The sequence below is a fragment of the Balaenoptera physalus genome (genome assembly GCF_965194825.1).
Source record: "Balaenoptera physalus genome assembly, chromosome: 19".
NCBI lineage: Eukaryota > Metazoa > Chordata > Mammalia > Artiodactyla > Balaenopteridae > Balaenoptera > Balaenoptera physalus.
Window position 1 is genome coordinate 37,069,698 of NC_138900.1, and position 12,471 is coordinate 37,082,168.

At 37.9% G+C, this 12,471-nt stretch overlaps 1 protein-coding gene across 2 annotated transcripts in view; it reads left to right on the forward strand.

The window, feature by feature from the left end:
- Positions 1–822: 822 nt before the first annotated feature.
- RBL2 (RB transcriptional corepressor like 2) overlaps positions 823–12,471 on the forward strand; it is a 55,225-nt gene continuing 43,576 nt past the window's right edge. Inside the window, exons 1-4 of one of the 2 annotated variants that reach the window (XM_082438905.1) lie at positions 823–1,481; positions 3,827–3,957; positions 6,137–6,337; positions 9,571–9,635. In XM_082438905.1, the coding sequence (XP_082295031.1) occupies positions 1,239–1,481; positions 3,827–3,957; positions 6,137–6,337; positions 9,571–9,635 (640 nt within the window). In that variant the 5' untranslated portion in view covers positions 823–1,238. The remainder of the gene's footprint in view (positions 1,482–3,826; positions 3,958–6,136; positions 6,338–9,570; positions 9,636–12,471) is intronic. The other variant, XM_082438904.1, reaches the window with a different exon arrangement.

The following is a 12,471-nucleotide window of genomic DNA, read 5'->3' on the forward strand; positions in this document are numbered from 1 at the left end:
AACCTGCATATACTGCGGACCAACTGTATATCCTACAAATCAGGAGTGTCTTTCTCAATGACCTGAAAGCCATTCCTTTGAAATGTAATCATCAGGAAGTATAGAGTCTCTGACTCCCAGTCTCTGTGGGAGGATACAATCCTAACTTCAACAAATTGATAACTAGCAGGCCCACTTGGCCTAATCACATATATAGTCACCAACCCTTTGTAACTTTTTGCTTGAGCTCTGCTCCCTCCCCATCTCTACTCTTTCCTTTTCCCTTTAAATCCCCAATTATCTCTGCACAAATCAGAACGGAGTCCAGCACTTTCCCCTACTGTCAGGACTGACTGCATAAAATGTTTTCATATCTTTCACTGATATCTAGCTTTGTTTATCTTTGACAATAGTCTTCTCTAAGTGACCTGGGCTTCTTCACAGTATGGTGGCTGGGTTCAAAGGGTCAATGAAGAGAGAAAGTGACCCCATAGCAAACCAGAAATGCCTTAGGGCTCCTCGTGCATGAAAACGTTTTATACCATACCCCTTTAAGAAATCAAAGAGGACTGGAAACAAAGTGATTCATATAGGTTTGAAAAGAGAAAGCAAAATGAAAATAAAAATAAAGGAAATGTAAATTTAAGCCAATTGCGTGACTGAGAGTAGGACAAATATGTCACTTATAGTGAATGTAAATTCACCCTATGGGGAAAAAAAGAATTACTACTTAAAAAAAAAATCCAATAATTATTTGAAAGTCGCAAATAAAATTAAAACATAGGAAAGAACTAGAATTAGGAATGACGCCGAAATTTGAATTTAGGCAGATAGGCCCTTACTGTTATCTTTATTTTTTAGATAAGGACACGCAAGTGATGAGTGTTATTTCTGGGGACACTTTGGACACTAAACCTTCACATGTCAACGTTTCTTGGGTGTTTTCTCTTCAGTACAGCCCTGCTGAATGGTCTCCCGATGAGGAGGTACTTGAAACGTAGAGAAGTCGCATTTCCGCCCGAGGGAGACGACGCGAGATGATTTTTCTAAATATGATTTTTGATCCCCGTGGGCCTCCAGCCTGGACTACATTTCCCATCAATCCGTGCTCGGAACTACGGGCACCGATGTGTGGTCCAGCGCCGTTGGCCGCGGCGCAGTCGGCAAGCTGTCGGCCGACTGGCGGGCGCTTCGCGGTTTGAATGGCTGGGGGCCCAGGCCCTCGGCTCACCTGAGGCCCCGCCGCCCAGGTGTGCGCTATGCCGTCGGGAGGCAACCAATCGCCGCCGCCGCCCCCCCCTCCCCTTCCGGCGGCGGCGGCCTCGGATGAGGAGGAGGGGGACGATGCCGAGGCGGAGGACGCAGCGCAGCCGGCCCGGTCGCCGGCCCCTCAGATCCAACAGCGGTTCGACGAGCTGTGCAGCCGCCTGAACATGGACGAGGCGGCGCGGGCCGAGGCCTGGGACAGCTACCGGAACATGAGCGAGAGCTACACGCTGGAGGTGCGCCCGGGGGGAGGAGAGCAGCGGCTTTCCGGGCCTAGTGGTCCCGCCCCGCCTCGGGGAATGGGGCCCCTTGTCTCCCCGGCTTGGGCGCCCTGCGGTGGGGGTGGAGGGGGGACTCCTCCGCCCCGGCCGGCCCCGGCTCTCTGGGTCCCCAGCCTGGAGCGGGGAGGGAATCCTCTTTGCGCACCTTCGTCCTGGAAACCTGGCTTTTGAAAAGCTCTGTAGTGGCCCTGAAAGTGAACCCTGTCTCGCTGCTCTTCCCTCTCCGGTTCCGAAGCGGGAACAGCCCTTGCCCTAAAGTACCACCGCGAGGCTGAGGTCGTGCTGTGGTCCGATTACAAAAACACAAGCACCTTGTTGGCAGGATGAACAGGTGCAGTTGTCAAGACCATACCCAGAAGGGGGTGGGGTGGGGTAGGGCGGAGGCTTGCCTGGGTTAGCGCTGAAATTAACCCGATGTTAGCGCCTGCGTTTCCGGGCTTCTCCTTCAGTTCCTTTTGAACTGTACCAAATTGCCTTTGTCCAGGCCATTGCCTCCGTTTGAGTAAAGGCGTTACGTTTCGGGCTGTGTTTATGTATGTGTGAACAAAGACGAATCTTCCCCCTGCGCAAATGAAACGGGCTTTCTGCCTGCCTGGATAAAGACACGAATTTGTCTCTAGGAAGTAAGGACTGCGACGACTTTGAGGATCTATTGGTCACCCCAGACATTGCCCAGGACTCTTATAGTCGCTGCGATCTAGGCATGTTTTGTCCCTTTCTTCCGACGGGGCTTGCAGCTGAGAAAAATGGCTATTCTAGCCAGTGAGGCTCAACCCTGTAGGCACCTCCCCCTTATGGGCCAATGGGAAGTGACACGGAAGTCTGCATTGTTTATCCGCTGTTTGACTGCCTGTGTGAGTGGTATTTAAACTGCAGGCCATACGATTTTAAGTTGTTGAATAGTTTGTGGAAAGAGTAGGTAGGGCAAATAGGCTCAGAATGGGAAGGCCTAACCGAGGTGTTATTTAACAATAAGAGGGTGTTTTTGCCTGTGTGGCACTCACTAAGGTTTTTTTAATTCTTGCGTTAATAGAATTTTAATTCAGTTCCTTCTTCCCATTTTTACATCTACGGGGGGCGGGGAGGGGGTGAAGCTAGTAATATACTGGCTTTGGAACCTGACAGACCTAGGTGACTTTGGGCAATTTACTTAACCATTCCAAACTCAGTTTTGTGGTATGTTACTTTGAGATATTTGTACCTACCTTACAAAGCTGTTCTGATGGTTAAATAAGGTAACGTGGAGTTTCTGGAGCACGAAGCACCATATGGATAGTGCTTTGGAGTTTACAAAGCTCTTTCACATGCTTTGGTGATCTGGCTGAATAGGCCATGTTCTTGTTTCTTTCCTAGTGGTTCCTGTAGGCAGACAAAGAGAAGGACTCTTTTTTGGTGACGGGCATAAGTGCCTCCAAATAAGCTCTTATTTTACCCTCAGGATAACCCTGTAAATTAGATAGAAAAAGCATTATTTCAACTCACAGTGGTTAAGCTGTGTGAAGCCCAGGGTTATATAAGCAAGTGACAAATAATAGATGGTTAGTAAATTATTTTTAAAAATACGTGTTTGATTTCTCAGTTTTTTAAAGACTTCAATCTCAGATTCTTAGCTCAGTTTACCCAATAAGTGAATGAATATTCATTCATTTCCCAAATATTTTTTGATCACCTGTTCATGACCAGACACTGTTACATAGGTGCTGGGGATAGAGCAAGGCACAAAACATAAAATCCCTGCCCTTGTGGAACTAGTAGTCAGGTATGCTGTAAGATAATGTCAGGTGTCAGTCTCATGGAAGTGTACCCTGGAAGATAAAGCTCATATGATATTTAATATAGAATAGTGGTTATAGAATTTTATCTTTTGATTTCTTGTATTTTCTGTGCTTTATACTTGTAATTCTCAATTCTCACGGTCCTCAGGTAAGAAAATTGAGCCTCCACAATTGCTAAGTAATTTGCCCAAGGTGATCTACTCCCATGTTGGGACTTCCACGGTGTATGTCCTGAGAGAGAGCACCAGGTGGAATCTGTATTGCCTTTTATGATCTTGAAAGTTACATAGCATCACTTTCACCTGTGGTACTGGTTGAGACAGTTCAAAGTGAGAGAACACAGACTTCAACCTCTCCGTGGAAGAATGTCAGTGTCACATTGTAAGAAGAGCGTTTGGGCCAGGGACATCATTGAAAATGCAATTTCCCACAAACATATAAATAATACTTTCAATTTAAACGAGTTTTTCATACTGAAATATATATAGTTCATTAGCTAAAAATCAATTTTCTTTTATTTTACAGGGAAATGATCTTCATTGGTTAGCATGTGCCTTATATGTGGCTTGCAGAAAATCTGTGCCAACTGTAAGCAAAGGGACAGTTGAAGGAAACTATGTATCTTTAACTAGAATCCTGAGATGTTCAGAGCAGAGGTAACTATGTCAGAGTTTGTAGAGTGTGACTAATATAAAAGCATAGTGACAGTAGGAATTCTCTTTATCATTTTCCAAGCATTTGTACCTATGGAGTGCTAAATTTAGAAGTTAGGTCATGGTTTTTCTTTACCACATCTAAGTTAGTGTCCATTATATTTTATTTCTTTGGTGAAAAATAATTAAATTTTAACGTTATTTGGCACCTTTATGAAGCGTTTACTATTAGGTTATGACTTATCATTGTGTAATATTGGGAGAATTCTAAGTAAAGATACTCTAAATTGAGAAAGTAAATATTATATGGTATTAAACTGAGAACTACATGTACCGGACTTGTATCTAAAGAGGAGGCAGAAATTGCTTTTTCTATCTGTTGTGTAATTGAATTGCTTACATTTATTATTTGTGCCATTTGGGTTAATTTTCTCATGACTTATTAAAGATTGGTAGAAAAAGGATGTTTGGCATTTTGGAGGAAGCGGCACTGTCAAAATTTATGGACCTAGTAGTTTAAAAAAAAAATCACTTACTACTAAAATAATTAACAAGAAATGTAATCTTTTAGCTGTAGTCTATTTATTAACCTTGAACTCCATCCTGAGTTATATTTAGGCCTAAGAACAAGAGGCAGTGTGTAAAGAGTTGAACACCTGGGGTGTAAACCTGCAGAAGTGGACTTAAATAAGGTGCAAAGTATAATCATTACAAAGAAGAAAAGTGGAGGCAGACTCATCCAGTTAAATGACAGACAAGGGACTTTAGAAGCAAAGGTCAAATTATGGAATCATCATTATAAACTCTAGTAAACTAAACTTACCTAATATTTTAATGCAAGTAATATCTCAGACTTCAGTTTTATTTCCAATTCGAAAGCTCAATTTTTATTTTAAAATTTTTACCTATGGGTTCAGATTATTTACTTCTCTGCTGTAATGGACTAAATGGATTAAAAAGAAAGAGCAGATTGGGAGAAGATATTTACAGTGTAACAAAAGATTAGTATCCAGAATTACATAAAGGACTACTAACAAATAGTTAAATAATTGACAAATAGCTACTAAAAAATGGGAAAAGTATATGATTTCACAAAGGCCTAAACTCACATAGCTAATAGATGTAGGCAAAGATGTTCAATCTCACAAGGAATCAAGGAAATTCGAAGTAAAAATAAGATAATATTTCATTCTCATCAGATTGGGGAAATTTGGAGTCTCATGATACCAAGTTTGATCATTATGTAGGGAAACAGGAACTCTGTATTGCTGGTGTACATTGGAGAGAGTATAAATCGGCACAATCACTCTAGTGGAAAATTTGGCAGTATCTAGTAAAGTTGAAGATGCATATTCTCTGACTCAGCAATTCTGCTTCTCAGGGTAGTTCTTAAAGAAACTTCAGCATACAAGTACAGAAATGTGTTCATTACAGCATTTTTGTTATAGTGAAAAATTAGAAACCTCAATTTCCATTGGTTGGGGAATGAACGCAAAAAATGGTAGTTCATATGAAGGAATATTTTTAGCAAATAAAATGAATGAATTAGATCTACACGTAGCAACATTAATCTCATAAACATTATTGAATGAAAAAACAAGTTGTAGAATGCTACCTACAGTATGATACCATTTATATAAAATTTTAAAGCCACACATACAAAAGATACTACTAAACTGTTTATGGTTACATATGTAATCACATAGTAAGTGTAAAAACTTGGATGGGAAGACTCAGACTATACAGTGGTGCTTATCTTTGGGGAAGAAGAGTCCAAAGGGAACTTTGGCTGTTTCTGTAGAATCTGAAGCAAACATGGCAAAATTTATTTGGTATGTTAATATTTGTTAAATCTGGCAATTGTTACATGAATGTTGGTTATGTTCTCTGGTTAACTACTTATTTTCCACTTCTTTTGTATTGATATGTATTTCATACATTTTAAAAACTTTTAGGTAATCTCAGAAAAAGAGATTAGGGAAATTAGATTTGGAAGATGAGAGACATAAACCAATCTGTGAGATTAAGCTAGCCAGAGAGGCATGAGTTGTGATTTTATATCACTGTCTAAAAGTAATATAATTTAATGAGTTAATTTCGATTTACTTTTAATTATCTAATTTGTATATTTTACCCTTGTGTTAATTACAAAAAAAATCTCATTTTTTATTTTTAATATCAGCTTAATTGAATTTTTTCACAAGATGAAGAAATGGGAAGACATGGCAAACCTACCCGCACAGTTCAGAGAACGGACTGAGAGATTAGAAAGAAACTTCACTGTTTCTGCTGTAATCTTTAAGAAATATGAACCCATTTTTCAGGACATTTTTAAATATCCTCAAGAGGAGCAACCTCGTCAACAAAGAGGAAGAAAACAGCGGTATGTTTTTATATTTGTTAAGCAGGAATACGCATTTGTCTGTACTACAGTTTTGATCCCTTAGTTTGTGTCCCTCAGTTTATTTTGCTGGTCTTAAGAAACAAATGTGATTTCATAAGTAATCTTTTTCTCCAATAATAATTTCTTGCTTTTCATTGCATGTTAGCTCTGAAGAGTTTGGCTTCTTTCACGTTGCAAAATGTGTGGAATCTCTGTTTCTATAAACTTTACCTTTTCATTTAAGCAACCAAAAATGCAAAAATCAGACCTTAGATACTCTCACCAGTTAGCAATCTTGGGTATAGAATTTGACTACTTAATTTTCTATTATCGACGATATTGACTATTTCTATTATTTTCTATGTATTATAATACATATAGACTATTTCTTTATTTGACTTTTATGTCAAACTGAATGGTAAAAAAATCCCCCTGAAAAGGCTTCTCTATGTATTTTGATGTTTACAACCAGTGAAAAGTAGAGAAACTGGATTGGGGGGAGAATAGTGGAACTGAAAACTGAAACTATTATGAAATTCTGCTTCTGACTATGTCTGCAAGTCTGTAAACTTATTCTGGCTCAATGTTTTCCATCTTTCCTGGTAGATAAGGGCAATTATGGGATACAGAGTCTCTACTTTTATCACGAAAGTTTCTTCATAAAGTAGAAATGAAAATTTGTTCTTAAAATAGAACTAGAAAAAGGTTGACAAGAAAAGTAGGGGAAAAGGAGTTATTGTAATTGAATGAATAATGTTTGCTTCTCTTTCAATATAAAAATGTTCCCAAACTGTGAAGGATGTGTACAGTAAGTGAGCAGCTTTAAAAAATAAAACAATGTTCATTTTTCTATACTCGACCCCACTGATACGGAAGCAGCTGGTCTAGTTTGCTTGCAGTTTTAGGGAATTGTCTATTTATAATTAAGTATTCTAAAGTTTGGATAGAAGCTTGTTTCTGAGTCTAAGTGAGGCTGATACGATCATTTATAGAAAGATGTAGAATATCTTCTTTCTTTGAAGTGTTGTAGAAAATGATTTCAGATTGTATTTGCTTTGATATTTATTAGGGTGTATGTACTACTTAATTCTAATTCAGAAAATTCTAAGGTAAGTTTATCTAAAAATTTCACATTTATATCACCCTGTATACTTTTTATTAGTACTTTTGGCTAATATTAGTAATAGTAATGTATACCATTTACTGAGTATTTATTATGGGGCAGGGACTCTTCTAAGACTTAAGCATGTATTACTTCAGTTAATCCTTACGACGGCTTTATGAGGTTGATACTGCTGTTACAGGTCGGGGGAAACAAGCCTTTGAGAGGTTAAGTAATTTGGCCAAGGTCACACAGTAAGTGTGGAGCTCTTATTGAAACTTAAGTAGTCCACCTGCAGAACCCATGTATTTCACCACGACTCAGTGCTGCATCTCACGCACTGGTCTTTGAAAATTTGTCACTGAGTATTTATTGAGAGCTTACTGTATGTAGGATACAAATGTTAAAAAAAGAAAGCAAAACCAAAACCCGGAGTCACTGTCTTTTGAGAGCTTACAGTAAGTATAGTCAGGGAGAGACATGTATAAGTGCAAAAGATAATAGAAATGTAGGACTTTTGAGGCAAAAATAAGCCACTCTGTATAAGCCAGTTAGGTAAGGTTCCATGGAGTAAGCAGAAATAGGTCTGGAAGGATGGGTAGGATTTTGATAGGTGAATTTGGAGATAACAGGTAGCCTTCTATGCAGAGGATGGAGAATGAAGACACCAAAGCAGCGAAGTAGGAGGAAATTTGGCTAAGTAGGTTAAGTTTGTTCTAGAGTTCTAGAGCCAGTTTTTGGAGTGGCTTGAATGTTGGGTTTTTTTTTCTTCCAGTTTTATTGCAGTATAATTAACATGCAGCACTATATAAGTTTAAGGTGTACAGCATAATGATCTGACTTACATACATCATGAAATGATGACCACAGTAAGTTTAGTGATCATCCATCATCTCACTTAGAAATACAAAATTAAATAGAAGAAAATTTTTCTTTGTGATCAGAACTCTTAAGATTTATTCTCTTAACTTTCATATATAACATACAGCAATGTTAATTATATTTATGTTGTACATTACATCGCTAGGACTTATTTATCTTATAACTGTAAGTTAGAATGGCTTCTAAAATGTTTGACTTTTATCTTGCTAGGTATCAAAACTAGATAGTTTATCATGTGCCTATGGTGGGGAGGCTACTTTTTAAAGCAGGGCAATGACGTTTACTCCTTGCCATCGACTGGTGAATTAAATACAGTATTATACCCAAGTAGAACGATCTTTTAGCAGATGGAGAGACTAAGGCACGTGGAGAGCAAGTGTACTTAGCTAATGACAGTGCGGGAACTAAACCCCAGTCTTCAGAGTCTTCTCTTCAAAGCACCTTAGTAGAATAAGGCTATTGGGATATGGAGCCAACAGATGTCTTATCTAAACATTGGCAGAGGATTTGGTAGAAAAGCCAAGTTTAAAACAGGTCTGAAACTCCCTGTGGCAAACAACTTAGCAAATATAACAGGTACTCTTTTATTTTCCCCCTTCCTCCTCCCTGCAACAGATATTCCTAATGATAGAAATATAAGGAATTATGGGGAGCCCCGAATTTACATTAAAAAGTCCTTTTGTGGGACTTCCCTGGCGGTCCAGTGGTTAAGACTCCGAGCTTCCACTGCAGGGGGCACGGGTTCGGTCCCCGGTCGGGGTAAGATCCCACATGCCGTGCAGCACAGCCAAAAAAAAAAAAAAAAAAAAAAAAAAAATCCTTTTGTGACTCGATATATAATCTGGAATGTCTTTAGGGAGGGAGGGTTTACATTTCATCAACTATGATGGAGGGGAAAAAAGTTGGAGGAATATCTGCCTGCATACATGGGTCTTAAAGCAGCATTAGCCTTGCTGATGTCATCAGAAGAACTATTGTTACTTGTTTTATTTTCGACCATACTTATCTTGACTTGCAAAAGCTTTTACAGTTCTTCAGAATTTTCTTCTTAGAGGAGTGCTTTCCCTCGCTCCCAGCTATTCCCATACCAGTATTTGGTTGGAGCAGAACCTCTTGCACATTTTCCATGTGAAATGAATCTGCTGTCACTCCCTCTGACTGTGGGTTTTGTTTCTCACCTAGTTTACAGTCATTTGTCATGTCTTTTTCTGATTCTTCTGTTATCTCATAACTTTTTTCTCCCCCAAAGGCGACAGCCCTGTACCGTGTCTGAAGTTTTCCATTTTTGTTGGGTGCTTTTTATATATGCAAAAGGTAAGGAAAGAGTGATATTTATTTAAATATTAGTTTATTTAAAAGTTCAGGTACTACTATTGTCAACCTATAATGTGTATCAGGAAAAGATTCTCACTGAAAAATTTCTCAAGGATTTTAGTCCCAGGTTCTTTTTTAAGTATTGCCTTTTCATAAGAGTTTTTTGAATTTCTTTACAGTATCCCAAACTTCCTTCATTAAATGGAAAATCCTTCGTTTTGTTCTTACACAACATTTTTTCCAAAACACATTATCTCTGAATTATGGACTGAAACACATTAGTGTGTCTGTGCTTATATCTGTGCTGTATTTTTCACGAGACATGTCTTATTTAATTGAGTGGGACTGATCGTTCTCAGAGTAGTTCAGATTACTTTTTACATCTTGTTCAGATAAATATGCTTGATCAAATACCTTTAGATACAACTTATTTTCTCTACCTCCTCTTCTCACTTAACCTGTCCAAGGTCTGCATTCAGTGAAATACATTTTTATTATTATTATTGTCCTCTCTGTATTTCTTTTTTTTTTTAATCAGGAATGAGTTGACTATCACTAAGTTTATTGAAATGAAATATAAAATATGTGTAAATTTATGCAGCTTATTCCTAGGCATAGTGTCTTTTTTTTTTTTTTTTTTAATTGGGGTATAGTTGTTTTACAGTGTTGTGTTAGTTTCTACTGTACAGCAAAGTGGAGTTCCCTGTGCTATACAGCAGGTTCTTTCCTCTCTGTATTTCTATGTAGAAATGATTCTTACTAATATATAGAAGAGCAGAAAGTACAGTTACACAGCTTTTTCTATAGATTATATAGAATGCCTTTGCCATTAAGATATCCCAATAAAATGCAAAGTTAAAATCAAAGAATTATTAGAGCTGGCAGGTGTTTCATAAATATAAGAGATTCTCATTATTAGCTCAATTTGCCCAACTTATTTAAAGAGTCAGTAACTGAGGCCCAGAAACTAGCTGCTAGAAACAGAGCTAGGATTTGAATCCACATCTCCTAGCTCTTGGTTTCATGCTGCATGTGTAGGCCCTCTAGCAGGGATGTGTCGCTCCCTTGGTGTCAGTGCGATTTGTCTGATTGTAGCTGGTCCTTTCTAGCTAGTTAGGTTAGAACTTATCCTTCCTTCCCTGAGTTGCATGCTTGATTGAAAAGCAAAATCTTTCTTTTGTCAAAAATAAGCTCTTGGTTATTTTTGCTTTCCATCACACTGGATGTTTCTTTAGCGGAGATGAAGGTGGTGTGATCAGTGGCATGAAATTTAGAAAGACTTAAGAGCGTATAAACTGTTTTCATGGTGGTTGGAACCTTTGCTACCACTTGGCTTACTGTGGCTGGTGTTATATTATGATATTAGTCTTGACAGTAGATTATGGGCAGGTATATCTGACTTATAGGATTTTTATCTGTTTTATGTCTTTTATGGCATATGTATACTTGGAGGTAAGTATTTGGTACTATATAAATTATTGGAAAAGAAGTGTATTGTCTTTATTTAGGTTTTGGTCTCACTTGATCAACTGGGGTGGCATATTTTTTGTCTCTACAATTAACTCAGTGTTTGAGTTTTACCTTGCTATTATTAATTCCGTATATAATTATTTGGTCTAAAGAGCCTTTGTCTACCCACGATCCAGCTCTATGATCGTTTATGATTCACTAGGATCTTTTCCAATAGAGTAGTTTAGTTGGTTTTATTCAGTTCTTGATTTAGTTATTTGGGGGAAGGTGTACTCTTATAGACACCTTTTTCATGACTGTCTGCAACAGTGGGCATCCCAGATTATCTCATTCCTGATAAACAAGCTAACTTTTGCCTGTTATCTTTGTTGACTTCCAATGGCAAGTACACACCAGTGACAAGTTTGGGCTTGTTGTCATGAAGGGCTTTGTGGACTGAAGACCGTTAGGTGCCACTTCCTGTATTACATGTTATCCCAAGTCTTCAGTCAGATTATCTTTGTTGATTGAAAGATAAAATATCTCACGAAGTGAGATTTATTTCTAAAGTCAGGATTTGAAATGTAGAGTATGTCATGATGGGAGAGTCCTGGAGTTTAGATTCTGATCTTTAGGGGCATTTCAGATTTTTGTTAGAAGTCACTGTGCTGCCAGTTATTTCCTTCCATGGCAGGTACACACCAGTGACAAGTTTAGGCTTGTCAGTGTGTAGGGCTTTGTAGCTTGAAACTGGTAGGTACCACTTCCTGTTTTACATTTGAGGAATTGAGTATATTTTAATGTTAAGCATCTTTTTTGTGAAACCATGCAAGTTAGTTTGGTTATATCAATGCAAAGTTTAGCCTATTAATTATCATTTGTCTTTTTGGCAGCAGAAAACTATTTTTTCTCTTTAATCCATTTAAATTGATTTGTTGAAATATTTCCATCTATTAAAAAAAAAAAAAGAATTGCTTATCCTGCTATGCTGAGGTAAGTGGTAACTTTCTTTAGAGGAAAGGAAAGAAAACAGCCTGAAACAAAGTAGTGTGAGTGTGTGTGTGTATGCATTTGGGTAGGCATTTAGTGTGAAAATGTCAAGGTTTAGAAATAATTCTTCAGATGTATGTTAGCTATTTAAGTTGAATTCATCTGATGTTATAAGAGTGTAAAATCAATATGAAGCACATATACGCAGTGTTTAATGCTTAAAGATACAAAAAAATCTAGAAGTATTTCTTAATTTCTAAGAATAATAAAACTGTTTTAACTGCCTATAAAAACTGTTTTCAATGTTAGAGTTAAACCAGAACTACAGAAATGACATGTTTCTTTAGGTTTAGGTTTTGGTTTATTTTTTTGTTACCAAGCATCAACAATTATTCCT